At 42.1% G+C, this 16,915-nt stretch overlaps 1 protein-coding gene across 2 annotated transcripts in view; it reads left to right on the top strand.

Annotated features, from left to right (window-relative positions):
• OMA1 (OMA1 zinc metallopeptidase) overlaps positions 1–15,107 on the top strand; it is a 277,007-nt gene extending 261,900 nt beyond the window's left edge. For both annotated transcript variants that reach the window (XM_030812909.1, XM_030812910.1), the window contains exon 9: positions 14,673–15,107. In XM_030812909.1, the coding sequence (XP_030668769.1) occupies positions 14,673–15,065 (393 nt within the window). In that variant the 3' untranslated portion in view covers positions 15,066–15,107. The remainder of the gene's footprint in view (positions 1–14,672) is intronic.
• The last annotated feature ends 1,808 nt before the right edge of the window (positions 15,108–16,915 follow it).

Genomic DNA, 16,915 nt, shown 5'->3' with positions numbered 1-16,915 from the left:
AGTTTTTGCCCATTCAGTATGATATTGGCTGTGGGTTTGCCGTATATAGCTCTTATTATTTTGAGATACGTCCCATCAATACCTAATTTATTGAGAGTTTTTAGCATGAAGGGTTGTTGAATTTTGTCAAAGGCCTTTTCTGCATCTATTGAGATAATCATGTGGTTTTTGTCTTTGGTTCTGTTTATATGCTGGATTACATTTATTGATTTGCGTATGTTGAACCAGCCTCGCATCCCAGGAATGAAGCCCACTTGATCGTGGTGGATAAGCTTTTTGATGTGCTGCTGGATTCGGTTTGCCAGTATTTTATTGAGGATTTTTGCATCAATGTTCATCAAGGATATTGGTCTGAAATTCTCTTTTTTGGTTATGTCTCTGCCACGCTTTGGTATCAGGACGATGCTGGCTTCATAAAATGTGTTAGGGAGGATTCCCTCTTTTTCTGTCAATTGGAATAGTTTCAGAAGGAATGGTACCAGTTCCTCCTTTTACCTCTGGTATAATTCGGCTGTGAATCCATCAGGTCCTGGACTCTTTTTGGTTGGTTAGCTATTGATTATTGCCACAATTTCAGAACCTGTTATTGGTCTATTCAGAGATTCAACTTCTTCCTGGTTTAGTCTTGGGAGGGTGTATTTGTCAAGGAATTTATCCAATTCTTCTAGATTTTCTAGTTTATTTGCATAGAGGTGTTTGTAGTATTCTCTGATGGTAGATTGTATTTCTGTGGGATCGGTGGTGATATCCCCTTTATCATTTTTTATTGCATCTATTTGATTCTTCTCTCTTTTCTTCTTTATTAGTCTTGCTAGCGGTTTATCAATTTTGTTGATCTTTCAAAAAACCAGCTCCTGGATTCATTTACTTTTTGAAGGGTTTTTTGTGTCTCTATTTCCTTCAGTTCTGCTCTGATTTTAGTTATTTCTAGCCTTCTGCTAGCTTTTGATGTGTTTGCTCTTGCTTTTCTAGTTCTTTTAATTGTGATGTTAGGGTGTCAGTTTTGGATCTTTCCTGCTTTCTTTTGTGGGCATTTAGTGCTATAAATTTCCCTCTACACACTGCTTTGAATGTGTCCCAGAGATTCTGGTATGTTGTGTCTTTGTTCTCGTTGGTTTCAAAGAACATCTTTATTTCTGCCTTCATTTCATTATGTACCCAATAGTCATTCAGGAGCAGGTTGTTCAGTTTCCATGTAGTAGAGCGGTTTTGAGTGAGTTTCTTAATCCTGAGTTCTAGTTTGATTGCACTGTGGTCTGAGAGACAGTTTGTTGTAATTTCTGTTCTTTTACATTTGCTGAGGAGAGCTTTACTTCCAACTATGTGGTCAATTTTGGAATAGGTGTGGTGTGGTCCTGAAAAAAATGTATATTCTGTTGATTTGGGGTGGAGAGTTCTGTAGATGTCTATTAGGTCCACTTTGTGCAGAGCTGAGTTCAATTCCTGGATATCCTTGTTAACTTTCTGTCTCGTTGATCTGTCTAATGTTGACAGTGGGGTGTTAAAATCTCCCATTATTATTGTGTGGGAGTTTAAGTCCGTTTGTAGGTCACTCGGGACTTGCTTTATGAATCTGGGTGCTCCTGTGTTGGGTGCATATATATTTAGGATAGTTAGCTCTTCTTGTTGAATTGATCCCTTTACCATTATGTAATGGCCTTCTTTGTCTCTTTTGATCTTTGTTGGTTTAAAGTCTATTTTATCAGAGACTAAGATTGCAACCCCTGCCTTTTTTTGTTTTCCATTTGCTTGATAGATCTTCCTCCATCCCTTTATTTTGAGTCTATGTGTGTCTCTGCACGTGAGATGGGTTTCCTGAATACGCACACTGATGGGTCTTGACTCCTTATCCAGTTTGCCAGTCTGTGTCTTTTAATTGAAGCATTTAGCCCATTTACATTTAAAGTTAATATTGTTATGTGTGAATCTGATCCTGTCATTATGATGTTAGTTGGTTATTTTGCTCGTTAGTTGATGCAGTTTCTTCCTAGCCTCGATGGTCTTTACAATTTGGCATGTTTTTGCAGGGGCTGGTACTGGTTGTTCCTTTCCATGTCTAGTGCTTCCTTCAGGAGCTCTTTTAGGGCAGGCCTGGTGGTGACAAAATCACTCAGCGTTTGCTTGTCTGTAAAGTATTTTATTTTTCCTTCACTTATGAAGCTTAGTTTGGCTGGATATGAAATTCTGGGTTGAAAATTCTTTTCTTTAAGAATGTTGAATATCGGCCCCCACTCTCTTCTGGCTTGTAGAGTTTCTGCCGAGAGATCAGCTGTTAGTCTGATGGGCTTCCCTTTGTGGGTAACCCGACCTTTCTCTCTGGCTGCCCTTAACATTTTTTCCTTCATTTCAACTTTGGTGAATCTGACAATTATGCGTCTTGGAGTTGCTCTTCTCGAGGAGTATCTTTGTGGCATTCTCTGTATTTCCTGAATCTGAATGTTGGCCTGCCTTGCTAGATTGGGGAAGTTCTCCTGGATAATATCTTGCAGAGTGTTTTCCAACTTGGTTCCATTCTCCCCGTCATTTTCAGGTACGCCAATCAGAAGTAGGTTTGGTCTTTTCACATAGTCCCAAATTTCTTGGAGGCTTTGTTCATTTCTTTTTATTCTTTTTTCTCTAAACTTCCCTTCTCGCTTCATTTCATTCATTTCATCTTCCATCAGCGATACCCTTTCTTCCAGTTGATCGCATCTGCTACTGAGGCTTCTGCAATCTTCACGTAGTTCTCGAAACTTGGCTTTCAGCTCCATCAGCTCCTTTAAGCCCTTCTCTCCATTGGTTATTCTAGTTATCCATTCTTCTAATTTTTTTTCAAAGTTTTTAACTTCTTTGCTATTGTTTTGAATTTCCTCCCGTAGCTCAGAGTAGTTTGATCGTCTGAAGCCTTCTTCTCTCAACTCGTCAAAGTCATCCTCCATCCAGCTTTGTTCCGTTGCTGGTGAGGAACTGCGTTCCTTTGGAGGAGGAGAGGTGCTCTGCTTTTTAGAGTTTCCAGTTTTTCTGCTCTGTTTTTTCCCCATCTTTGTGGTTTTATCTACTTTTGGTCTTTGATGATGGTGATGTATGGATGGGTTTTTGGTGTAGATGTCCTTTGTGTTTGTTAGTTTTCCTTCTACCAGACAGGACCCTCAGCTGCAGGTCTGTTGGAGTTTGCTAGAGGTCCACTCCAGACCCTGTTTGGCTGGGTGTCAGCAGCGGTGGCTGCAGAACAGCAGATTTTCGTGAGACCACAAATTCAGCTGTCTGATAGTTCCTCTGGAAGTTTTGTCTCAGAGGAGTACCTGGCCGAGTGAGGTGTCAGTCTGTCCCTACTGGGGGGTGCCTCCCAGTTAGGCTGCTTGGGGGTGAGGGACCCACTTTAGGAGGCAGTCTGTCCATTCTCAGATCTCCAGCTGCGTGCTGGGAGAACCACTACTCTCTTCAAATCTGTCAGTCAGACAGGGACATTTAAGTCTGCAGAGGTTCCTGCTGAATTTTTGTTTGTCTGTGCCCTGCCCCCAGAGGTGGAGCCTACAGAGGCAGGCAGGCCTCCTTGAGCTGTGGTGGGCTCCACCCAGTTCGAGCTTCCTGGCTGCTTTGTTTACCTAAGCAAGCCTGGGCAATGGCGGGCTCCCCTGCCCCAGCCTCGCTGCAGCCTTGCAGTTTGATCTCAGACTGCTGTGCTAGCAATCAGTGAGATTCCGTGGGCATAGGACCCTCTGAGCCAGGTGCGGGACACAAGCTCCTGGTGTGCCGTTTTCCAAGCCCATTGGAAAAGTGCAGTATTAGGGTGGGACTGACCCGATTTTCCAGGTGCCGTCTGTTACCCCTTTCTTTGACTAGGAAAGGGAACTCCCTGACCCCTTGCGCTTCCCGAGTGAGGCAATGCCTCGCCCTGCTTAGGCTCACGCACAGTGTGCTTCACCGACTGTCCTGCACCCACTGTTTGGCACTCCTTAGTGAGATGAAACTGGTACCTCAAACAGAAGTGCAGAAATCACCCATCTTCTGTGTCACTCAGGCTGGGAGCTGTAGACCGGAGCTGTTCCTATTCAGCCATCTTGGCTCCACCCCCAGCGTAATTATTAGCCAAAATGTGGTTAACACCCAACTTTGTGTATCTCTTGCTCAGACCTTGCCTTCTTTCCTCTTCTTCTTATAAGCTAAACCCCTGATCTCCACCTGGAGGTTCAGTCCTGCCTTGAGATTTGAGTACCAACTTCCCTTTATAAAGGAATGACATAGGATTCCATATGCATGTCTTGTGTGGGTGTCATATCACCCATCTCTGGTTTGGACATCATCTTTTGGATTTCAGCTATGATGCTTTGGCTCCTATTTTGGCTTCTGGAGAGCCCAAGTTGTTTCCTTGCTACTTTCTTTAGGATCAGTCCTGGTTTTTCTTACCTGTTCTGTTCATCTCCATATTAAACTTGTATCGGTCAGGGTCTGGGAAGGACCATCAATAGGTGGAATTCAATCCATTGAACTGGTCATAAAAGTGTTGGCAGTACTGAAAAACCAAGTGGGGTCAACTGAGGCACCCCAGAGATTCCCCAAAGATTAGCAACAGCAGGAAGCAGCTCTATGGCTGGGCTGAGTAAGGGAGGAGGAGATGGTGCTCCCAGAGCCCAGGATCAGGTACCATCCAGCTGGAACTGGAACCCAAGATGGAGGCTGCTTGGAAGGAGGTTGGATCACAGAGGTAGAAGGCATCAGATGAAAGCTGGAGTCCTTGGGGGAGGGAGCCACTTCTTCCTGCCTCCAATTTCCAGCATCTTCCTCTTGTTGGCTGAGTCCAGCTGAAAGCCAGTTGGCAAGGAATTCTTAAAAATATAGTTTGCAGAGGCCAGCCCCCTGTGATAAGAGCAGAATAGAGGAAAGGTGGGGAACAGATCTGGATGCAAACAGACAATACACTTGGCATAGCACACAAGAAACTGAAATTAGTGAGATATTAAGTAGTAGTTTGAATTCTGATCTGGGTGATGCCAAAGCTCTACAGGGTGAAGATAAAAACAGTAATTTAAAAAGATAGTAATGAAAATAGCAACAATAATAATATTTATTCATTATTTACTGTGGTCACTTTCATTCTGGGCACTTTACATATATAAATGTAATAAATGCAGCAGCCCTATAAAGTACTTTTATTATTATAGTCTCACTTGACAGATGAGAAAGTGAAGACTCAGAGAAGTTAAGAAATTTTCTTGGAGCCACACAGCTAGAAAATGACTGAGTCCATACATGAACACAGGCAGCCTGGCTTAGGAGCCCCTAATATAGATTACTAGCACAATGCCTGGCACATAGGAGAAATTAAAATATGTATTGGAATTTTTACACTGTAATTGATTTTTTCCACCTGTGGAAAGAAAAATTGCATGAGCAGTTTTCTGGGTCAGGCTCAGCTCAGGTTTCCTCTGTGTTTCTTTGCTGCCCTCCACCCTCTACTCCTCTCTCTCTCTCTTAAGGCCCCAGTTCCTGAACCAGGGCCTCAGTTAGGGCTCATAAACACCATCCAGGGTCCCTCATTGACATTTAATGGCCATTCTTTATATAGGCAACATTCTTGAGAAAAGGGATTTTCTTGGACTATAATGAGAATGTGTTCATTTCTTGCTACTGCTGTGTCTTAGTGCAATGGTTTATAATGAAGAGAGATTAATTTTGTGACATTTTCAATGTCATCTGTACCTATCAGAGGTCTAAGTGTACACCAATTTCAAAACTGTCCCTTAGTTTCAGGGGAGCCAAATTCCCTGATCCCATCTCTCACCCACAATTTCTGTATCATTAAGCTGCAGGTTCTATAAGCTGCAGAACTATAAAATGAGGAGGCCAGACTTCCTTGCTCAGCTCCCAAGGTGGTGGTGAGAATTAAGTGAGATCATAGAAGGCAAAATAATAATACTAACAAGAGCTAATATCTCCATATTGCTTACTATGTGACAGGCTTATACACAGAATTCTTACCACACCCCTATTGGGTAGATGCTTTTATTTTTCTTATTTTACAGATGAGGATCTGAGGTACAGTAAGATTAACCGTTTTTGTCCAAAGTTACAGAGCTAATAAAAGGCAGAGTCAGAATTCAAACTCAAGGCAATCTGGGTCCAGAGTCAAAAAGAATACTAATCCCTCTGGGCCTCAGTTTCCTTGTGTGAGCTCTTTCCATTCTAAACTTTTGTTTAGACAATTAAGGTCTTAAAGATACTGAGAGGAGGGAAAAACTGCGTCTACAGCAGGGATGTCCAATCTTTTGGCTTCCCTGGGCCACACTGGAAGAAGAATTGTCTTGGCCCACACATAAAATATACTAACACTAATGATAGCTGATGAGCTAAAAAATAATTCGCAAAATAATCTCACAATGTTCTAAGAAAGTTTATCAATTTGTGTTGAGCTACATTCAAAGCTGTTATGGGCAGCATGTGGCCCGTGGACTGTGGATTGGACAAGTTTGCTCTATAGTAACCCAGAAGTCTCATGGATTCTCCCAGAGGTTGAGATAAACTTGGCTGAAACCTACCTGCTTTATGGTCGGTGTGGGTTTACTGCCTTCTGCAGAACTTCTGTGAGTTATTGACTTAGTTAATTTCATGACCCCCCCTCACCCCCATATATCTGCTCTTCTGTTAGTCTTGAACCTAGCATATGCCAATCAGAACTCAAAACTCCACCTTTGCAGGCTTCCACAGGTGATCTTGTGTTGCCAGCATGCTATACTTGTAGATTTCCTGAACATTTTTGAACCATGATGTGGAGTCACATTATGGAGGATGAGGCCCTCTATTCATGGCCACTAGTAGCCCATACTCCACCTTTGTGCAAATTAGAAAAACAGCCCTACCTCACCATCTCCAGGACCAATTAGAAAAAGGACTTACTCTGAGAAGACAATGAGGAAAATCTCTCCCTTCTTCGCTAACATAGGTCCACACCAAGGCCTCAGTTTGGCAAACAGAGTGCACGTGGGCGGGATTTAAGCCCATTCCTGCCCTTTCACTGGCCCCACTCAGCGCACAGTACAATGTGCAGAACTGTATGCATTGGTTCTGCCTCTGCCATCTCAGTGACCCCAAGGAAGCCCTACTTCCTTGCTTTCTGTCCTTGCCAGTTTTCTTTTCTCTTTCTTTTTCTTTCTCTTTCTTTCTTTTCTTTCTTTCTTTCTTTCTTTCTTTCTTTCTTTCTTTCTTTCTTTCTTTCTTTTTCTTTCTTTCTTTCTTCTTTCTTTCTCTTTCTTTCTTCTTTCTTTCTTTTTCTTTCTTTCTATCTTTCTCTCTCTCTCTCTCTTTCTTTCTCTTTCTTTCCCTCCCTCCCTCCCCTCCCTCCCTCCCTCCCTCCCTTCCTTCCTTCCTTCCTTCTTTCTTTCTTTTTTTTTCAGAGTTTCGCTTTTGTTGCCCAGGCTGGAGTGCAATGGTGTGATCTCAGCTCACTGCAACCTCTGCCTCCCAGGTTCAAGCGATTCTCCTGTCTCAGCCTCCTGAGTAGCTGGGATTACAGGCACCTGCCACTATGCCCGGCTAATTTTTTGTATTTTCAGTAGAGACGGGGTTTCACCATGTTGGCCAGGCTGGTCTCAAACTCCTGACCTCAGGTGATCCATCTGTCTCAGCCTCCCAAAGTGCTGGGATTACAGGCATGAGCCACTTCTCCCAGCCCTCACGTTTTCTTAAAGCAGCAGTACCTTCCAAAAGCTCATTTCTGACAACTACATTTCTTCACCATGCTAGGGCATGATACTCTGAGCCAGATCCTCTGCTGGGTGCTACAGATTTAGAGATAGGGTAAAGGTTCCTTTATCAGTAGTCCAATACAGACAGAATTTCCCAGGATCTGTGAATGACTGCCCTCAGATGACTTGGGCTATTGGTTGAAAATGCTGATTCCTCATCTTAGACATAAAATCAGAATTTTTTGGAATAGAACAAGGGATTCTGCATTTTACGTGTTTCCTAGTGACTCATATACATAAAAGAGAGAAGTAATTATACTGGTAAATAGATGTAGTAACATACTTCCATGTAGAGTAAAGTAATAAGAGGTGCTACAAAGAAGGATAAATATGGAAGGGTCTGGGAGCCGAGAGAAGGGGTGCCTACTCTAGACTGGGCAGCCTCCTGGAGACAGTGATACAAGGCATTGCTCTTGCCTCCTCCAGGCCTGCCTCAGTCCCAGAGTCAGCCTTCGGCCTGGGCCAGGCCCCCATCAGAGCATTTGTTTGGTTCAGTTCTGGTCCTTGGACTCTTCCCTCTCTTTCTAACTTGTCATCTCCAGCATGTGTGCAGTGACAAATTGCATCCAGACCTACAGAATGTCTGCCGCACCTGCAGCTCCAGTCTGGGAGTGATGACAGAGCTGCTGGAGAGGCATAGGCTCCTTCTGCAGGCTGTACATGTTGTTACTCTGCAGAAAGCCTTGGGCTACAATAAAGAGTATAGTGTTGATAATTTGTTTATATCCTATCTCATTCCTATTCCAACAGGATTTGAAGTGTCTTCAAGAGATACAAATAATACAGGTAAAAAGATGAGATAAATGAGCAAAGGTGGGCAAAAGAATAATAATAGAAAGAAAGCAACGTAAAGACAGTGGTGGAATCAGTCAACAAACTTTAACATGTAATCCTGTGCCCCTGTTACAAGTGGCCATGAATTTGGCTTTAAGCTCTCTAGCCGGGGGAAAAAAGAGAAACAATATTAGTTTTATAGTATTCATAGCACCCATCTGAGTAAGTTGAAGTTGCTAATGAGTAGCACAACTAGAAATGTCTTAGAAAGATTGCAAACATACAAAGTATCCAGCGAATGCTGATGTGAATGATAGCCTCAACACATTTCAATAATTTAAAATTTTGTCAATATATAATATTCTTTAATCATATTTTTTAATCATAATACTTTACTTGAAAGTGCTTTTAGGATCATCTGGTCGACCTGACACTGGAGGAAACTGCCCCAAGTGATGGGAGCCATTCTCCCAATCTCCCTCTATAGATACATTCTTTCTCAGCTCTGTGTTTTCTCCAAGCACCTTGTCCAAACGCAGTTGAAGATTTCCCAACAGTCAGGCACTCCATAAAGCTTTGTTCAACCTGCTTCTACTATATTTTCAAATGTCTTCTTTCTCAGCACTATGTTCTCTCCAAGCACCTTATCCAACCACAGCTGAAGATTTCCCAACATTCAGGCACTCCTAAAACTTTATGCAACCTGCTTCTACTACATTTTCAAATGTCTTTCTCATGAATTTATAACCATCCTTCAAGACTCCATTCAGATCTTACTTTTTCAGGAAGACTTCTCTAATCTAACCAAGTAGATTTACTTTCTTCTTCACCATGCTTCTATATTACTCTACTAGGATTTCTATTTTAACATTTATTATAATCACCATTGATCCAGAGTGTATATGAGGCCATCCATTAGATATGTCTGTCCCATTCTCTTTATTCCCTGTGTCTCCTGAACCTGAGGAGAAGTGGAGAAAGGGCCATTTGGAATCAGTCAGGAAGCAGTGCAAGAGCCCGCCATTGAGCACTTACTCTGTACCAGGCATTGCGTAGTTGGGTTGAGAGAGTTCTGAGATGAATGAGACCTAGTCATTGCCTTCAAGCCACTGCGACAGTCCACTAGGCCATGGGCTCTTCAAGGGCAGGGGATATTTATACTCATCCTTACACCTATAGGGCCTTATGTACACTTGAATTTGAAGCAACCTATCCAAGTAATACCAAGTTACAGGTCATTTAAAATACTCATCTCAGCTTTTATTTCTTCTACTAAATTATACATGTTCTCACTTAATTCTCACAACTCTAAAATAGACATTATTAACCCTATTTCACTTAAATATAAGTGAAAGAAGCTTGAATGCTCACCATTTAAAAATCCTATTAAGCTTCAATTTCTTCAAGGGAAACATTGATTAAATACTACTTTCCTTGCAAGGTTGCGGAGAAGAACCATGAGATGACATACATAAATATGTGTCAGCACAGCACTTGACCTAGAGAAGATGCTTTGGAATTGTAGACTGCACTCTCTAGAAGCTAACATTTTACTGAATATTACTATATGTCAGGCACAGTCTAAAGTATCTGAAACATTTAAATTAATTAATATGCTTCTCTGGACAACCCCATGAAGTAGGTGCTAATTAAAAATTCCATTTGAAAGATATAATGGAGAGTTTAATAATTTGCCCAAGGTAAACATAGCTAGCTGGAAGTGGATTGGGATTCAAACCCAGGTAGTCTTGCTCCATCCTGGGTTTTTAATCATACAACAATTCTGCCTTCCATTAAAGGCTACACTCCAACATAACAAGTGTTATGGTAGGTATGGGTTCACAGTACTATGGAGGCATAGAGAAGAAATGAGCTAGAAGGAAAGGCTTCCCATGAAAAATGATGGCCTGAGCACAGTCTAATCAGGCAAACATTGAGGAAGAGCACAAGGGTGAAGGGAATGGCACAAATAAAAGTGCAGTCAACATATGCATGAGCCTCCAGCAGGATGTGCCATTGGAGTCTTGGAACATGCATGAGCTGCACATTGCCTCTCACTTGTCCTTGATACTCTCTCCTGCCCCAACCACCCGCAGCTGCCTACCTCCTGTTGTTTGATGTTTGATGTTTCTGTGCATAGCCTTTGCCAGCTGATCATATTACTGGGTCCCTTGGGAGGGACCATAATCAACCATTGCTGTTTGTCCGAGTATCTACCAGAAGGCTCTATACCACTGTGGACACTCAGTAAGGAGTTGTTGACTGCCTCACCTTTCTTTCTTTCTTTCTTCCTTCCTTCCTTCCTTCCTTCCTTCCTTCCTTCCTTCCTTCCTTCCTTCCTTCCTTCCTTCCTTTCTTTTTTCTTTCTTGCTTTCTTGCTTTTTTTTTTTTTTTTGACAGAGTCTCGCTCTGTTGCCCAGGCTGGAGTGCAGTGGCATGATCTCGGCTCACTCCAACCTCCACCTCTGGGCTTCAAGTGATTCTCCTGCTTCAGCCTCCTGAGTAGCTAGGACTATAGGGTTGTGCCACCATGCCTGGATAATTTTTTTTGTATTTTTAATAAAGACAGGATTTCACCATGTTGGCCAGGCTGGTCTCGAACCCCTGACCTCAAGTAATCCACCTGCCTTGACCTCCCAAAGTGCTGGAATTACAGGCATGAGCCACTGCGCCCAGCCAACTGTCTGCCTTTTGATATCCATGTTCCCATTTGTAGCACCTCTGCCCCTTGCGTTCCAGTGTTTAATCTCTAAGTCATTCAACACACATCTATAGAGCCTCCACCAGAGGCCAGGCATGTCCTCTGTACTGGGCATAAAACAGTAAATAAAACAGACAAAAAAATCTCTCATCTACTCTTTTTTCAAACAAGAAAGGCGATAAACAAAAAAATGAAGTATGTAATATAAGTCACATAGAGAAAATATGGCTTGAGCTAGAGAATGAGGGGAGAGGAGGTGGTCAGGAAAGGCCTCCCTGTTGGGGACATTTTGATCAGTCACTCCAAAAGCTATTGTGGGCTCTCTAGATCTAGAATTGACAGAGAGGGTTACAAAATGCTTTCCCCTGCCCCTCCACTCCCGTGGAACGAGGACATCTAGAAATAAATTTTGCTATGGCTGGCCTTGTGACTGAAATCAATTATTTTCTCTCTCAAGATTCAGAATTCTCACTTATGTGAGAAATTATGACAGAGGCACAAAGGGCAAATATAACTCATTAATTCAGCAAATTTCTTCCAAGTACCTACTATGTGGCAGGAACTTTGCTGGCATGGGAGTTCTGTGAATAAAGTAGTCATTGCCCTTAAGTGGCTCGCATTTTGGAGGAGGAGACCAGGAGCAACAGAAAATCGCAATACCAAATCTTGGAGACTGTAGTTCTTCGGAGGAGGCACCTAAGCCACCAACATGTGGTCAGGAAAGGCTTTCCAAAGACCACAATCTCTGAGCATACAGGAATCCCCATAAAGTGCTTTGCTAATGACAAAGAAAGCCAAAAGTGAACGTGAATCCTCTCTTATCAGCCTTAAATCTTTCTCATCACCACTCACCACACATATGCACTCACACTTGCAAACACACACACACACACACACACACACACACGTTCTGGACCAAGCATGCCATTTTGCTCCTTAGAAGAGTGTACATCCCGCATGCTAGCTTTGGCATTTTTGCATCCTCTACCTAGATGTGCTTCTCCCTATGTGTAGCTACCAAGTCCTGTTCATCACAGCTCATATTGCACTTTAGAGAAAGCTTCCCCACTCTGTGCTGGCTGTAATTAACCTCTTTTTTCTAAGCTCCCATTGCAGTCTATATCATGATTATGATATATTTACCATGAAATTGGATTTATGTTTTCCGTGACATGTTTCTGTGACATCTAGCAAAGACTAGATGGTAAGCTCCTCAAAGACAGAGCTGTGTCTCCTTTATTTCTATATCTTTAAGACCGTGCATAGTATCTGGCAAATAGTAGGTGCTCAACAAATGTTTCTTTATTCCTTTAAAAAAATTTTTTTATTAATTGTCTATGAATATTTCTTAGCTCAAATTAAATTGAGTTGAATGGAACAGAAGCATGTAGGAGTTGAATTAAAATTTCCCTTCAGCGACTTGCTACTGAAGCTGCTATGAATGGAGATTTTAAGAATTAATTTCTATAGGATTTATAAAAATAAGTAATTTTTTCCAAAAATTCAAATTCCCTCAGGCATTTGGGAGATTTTTTCATAGTCAAAAATGGTCAGGTCCTGTCTGATGAAATTCAAGTCCTGTCTGATGAGCAGTGATATTATTTATCTATTGGTGGAATTGGGTAGATTAGGAAGTGTCAATTGCTTGAGTCTACTGGGTTTAACTAGATTGTAGTGTCTGGCAAGATAGAAAACACTAAAGGACCCAGCCATGAGTGAGAAATAGAAGAGAAAGCTGAACGAAACAGGAAATAAACCACCAGTTACAAAGGGCCAGAGACCAACAGGATGGGTTCTGCTGTCATCAAAATGTGCTGTCAGAGTCCAAATAACTGTGAGCGCAGGAGGACTCTCAGAATATCTCACTGAGGAGCCAGTCCTGCTCTAAAGAGTGCTAAGCAGATTTCACCAAAATATCCATTTATTACTTCACATTGGGACATTTCTGAGATGTTTTGTCTTGGGTCTTTCTAAGACTGACCACTTTGGAAGAAAATGAGACAGTTCAACAAAAGGAAGGGGCTTATGGCTTCTGCCTATTGGCCAATTTGTTGAATTTGTTGTCTCCAAACAACCCTCTTGGGCACCAGACACAGGCTCTGGGTGCTCTCTTCCATGCTGGAGAGCTGGCCTGTGCAGCTGGTAGCTGGGTCGTCTAAAGGTTACCCTGCCCATGCCAGATTCTCCTGTGGTTTCCAGTGGTAAGCAGGAAAAAGATGATGCAATTCAGCCTCTCTGTTGCTGTGCAGGCTTTATTTACACTCTACTGGGTTATTTTCTCTTCTTATGACTGCTGCCATCTCTCCTGGGGCTTTCTGAGGCTGCTCTAGGAAGGTATATTTTTGATTTTGATATTTTTTGGCTCTGCTGAGCATTTGCAGAAACAATAAACAAATGGAAACAAAATGCAGCATACATGGGAATACAGGGGACTACTGAGAAGCTGCAGTGAGAGAGAGCTGATGTCAAAGATGAAGAAGGTTTTGGACTTAGGCCTTCTAGGCTACTCTGGCTGCTGGCGGATGTCATGAAGATATCTGCATAGTTGAGCTAGACTCAAGTCATGACTTCCATCTAACTACCTAACTAGGTGACTTTTTTCTTTTGGCTACCAAAGAGCTTTTACCATACATCCTCATTCACTACTCACTCATTTTTTCAATGAGCATTTCTTGTAAGGTGGCAGCAGACTCAAGCCTTGGCTCTGAGTTTGTGCTTTATCATTGCCTCACTGTGCAATCTTTGGAAGGAAACTCTACCTCAATTTCACCTCAGTTGGGTCCCATGTGGGTCTCCACTTCACCATTCACAAGCGTAGAATTTTAGAATGTGATCTCAGTGAAGGCAGGAAAACATCAACTTGCTCATTTTTACATTCCAAGTGCCAAGCACAGAGACTGACTCCTATTAAATGCTCAGAATACTTATTAAGTCTAAAGATTGCAGAATGTGTTATATTAGACTACGGGATCTCCAATATTTCAACATGGTCCACCAATCTTTGCATATATCGCTGGGGACTTTCTCCACCTTTTGGTCTGAGTACCCAATCAACTTCTCAGCCATGGGGTTTCTGGGGTCTATGCAGAGAGCACATATTATCTGCAATACTCCAACCCTTAACCCTGAAAATGCACCTGCTCTCTGAATTTCCATAGCACCAGCACTAACACACTCACTTCTATCTAAATACACACCAGACCATCTGGTCTTTTACTTGTCCCTGCTCCTCACTAGATATGAACACATTGAAGACAGGTTCTGTTTTTATTTCTGTAGTATCAGTGATCAGCCTAGTGCCTATGTGTTGAATGGAATTGAAGAATTATTATTTTTCATCCTTAATCCTCAAAGTATGACAGCATAGGCTCCAATAATATTTTAACAGTTTTGATGATACTTTATTTCTTGATATGGTGTGTGCATAACTGTCTCTGATTTTTTCTGTGCATCTCTCCATCTTTTCCTCTCATCAGTATAGTACAATGGTCAATGACGAGGTTTCTCCAGAACACACAATTATGGAAGCTGAGAAATCCCATGATCTGCCATCTGCAAGCTGGAGACCCAGGAAAGCCGGGGATATAATTCAGCCTGAGTCTGAAGGCCTAAGGATCAGAGGAGCGGATGGTATAAACCCCAGTCTGAAGGTAGTAAAAAATGAGACAAAATTTCCCCAATCAAGCACTGAGTCAGGAAAAAAGGGACAAATTCCTCCTTCCTCCGCCTTTTGTTCTATTCAAGGCCTCAATGGATTGAATGACGCTCACCTGTATTGGAGAGGGCAATCTGTTTTACTGGGTTCATCAATCCAGATGATAATCTCATCCAGAAACATCTTCAGAGACACACACAGAAATAATTTTTAAGCTGGGTACTCTGTGGTACAGTCAAGTTGATACATACGATTAACCATCACAGTTAAGAACATGGGTTTTGGATTTAGATTTTTGTGGCTTCGAGTCTTACATTTTCTAGCCATGTGACCTTAGGAAGTTAACATCTCTATGTCCCCCCCGCCAGGTTCCCACAATGAAAACTGGGACAATGATACTGTTTACCTCATTCTGCTCCTGTGAGCATTAAAAGGACACAAAGAAGCACTTGCCACATAGTAAACATTCAGTAAGTGTTAGTAAATATTATTGCTGCTATTGTTATTGATCACATATTTTGTGTTAGACACCATTGTAGGTCCTGTGAACAAGAAAGAAAATTTCTCTGTTCTCATTGAGCTTAATTTATAGTGAATTAACCCCTGAACTTCTGACTTTCCTGTGAGAGACAACTCTTTAAGTTTTAGCAGCCACTTACACTTTAGTATAAATCAAGTAGTGGAGCCTTCCTGGAGAGGAAGTTTTGATTGTGGAAGAAAGAAACATGAGGCCATGGAACACCTGTCTTGAAGATGAGAAAGAGAAAGAGAAGAGAAGGCTGTGTTATTCAGGAAATAAACCCCCAGTTACATAATTTTATTGTGCCTCCCCCTGTCTCCAGGCCATGGTCAACCAGTTTAATTTATTGGTTTTTGTGAGCAGCCGCAAGGCTTGTCCCATCAATACTTTGTTTTTGATGGCTGTGGAGTGACTCAGACTATTAGCCTTGTATGATTACAGCATCTGTATTATGATGTCGAGGACATGTTGCTGCTACAATTTATTCCTTTTATTTAGTTCACTTCGTCTCACTCAGCATATCACTCAGCTTCTGTTCAAGGGAGCGCTGGTGATGGACAATTTCTCTTTCTCTCTCCTCTCATGATATTCCCTCTCCTTTATGCCCTTCTGTCTTTGTTGGTGTCTTGTTTAAAGGAAGATTTGTGGATCTCCTGGTTTTCTCTACATTGGCTGACCCTCGGGTCTGCAGCTCTCAGCAATGCGGCACCTCTCCATGGTACTGAAAACAAGCACCGTGGTTCTAACTCTGCAGTAGCAGCCAGGAGAGCCTGGAGGATCCTAACTTGCAGCAGCAGGCAGTGGCTTGAGAAAGCATCCTGTCCAGTCCCCTTTATTTCAACAAAAAAAGGACTAGAGACCCAGAAATGAATAATGATCTCCCTAGGGATGATGTACATTTCTTGTGAGATCAGAATACAGCGTTTCTGGAGACACATTCAGAGCTTCAGAGACGAGCTAAGGAAATGATTTATCTCCTTGGCCTTTGTTTTACTCATCTGTGAAATGGAGAAATACCAATGTTTTTTTACAACTACTGTGACATATAGATTAGATAATGTGTGTAAAGTCCTTAGTGCACTGCATGCCTCATGTCTACTTCTCTACCCGTGCCTTCTGCTGCTTCCTGCCGACATGTTGTGCTTTAGTAGTATGAAAAAATTTACAATCCCCTCTTCCCATATTATGCTGCTTTATGACTTGCTCATACTGTTCATTCTGTCTATGATTCCCTTACAAATCCTTCTCTGACATTCCAATACCCACACCTTGCTCACAATTCAGGTCAACTGACATCTTTAGAAAGCCTAGTCTGCTCTTCCCTGATCCCCTCAATGTGGATTAGGTGTCCTTCCAGGTGCTCTTATGCCACTCTATGCCATTAACTTTACATTCCTCTCTATCAAGACACCCAGTACATGATCATGAATATCTTGGTGTCTCTGACTTACTGAACTGCAGGCTCTTTGAAAGAAGGGTCCTATGCCATTATCTCTAGCACAATGCATGTCGCCAAGTCAGTGCTCAATATTTGTGGTTTTTAA

Source organism: Nomascus leucogenys, chromosome 5 (genome assembly GCF_006542625.1).
Source record: "Nomascus leucogenys isolate Asia chromosome 5, Asia_NLE_v1, whole genome shotgun sequence".
Lineage (NCBI taxonomy): Eukaryota > Metazoa > Chordata > Mammalia > Primates > Hylobatidae > Nomascus > Nomascus leucogenys.
Note: the sequence above shows the minus strand (reverse complement) of the source record. Positions and strands in the feature narration are given on the sequence as shown.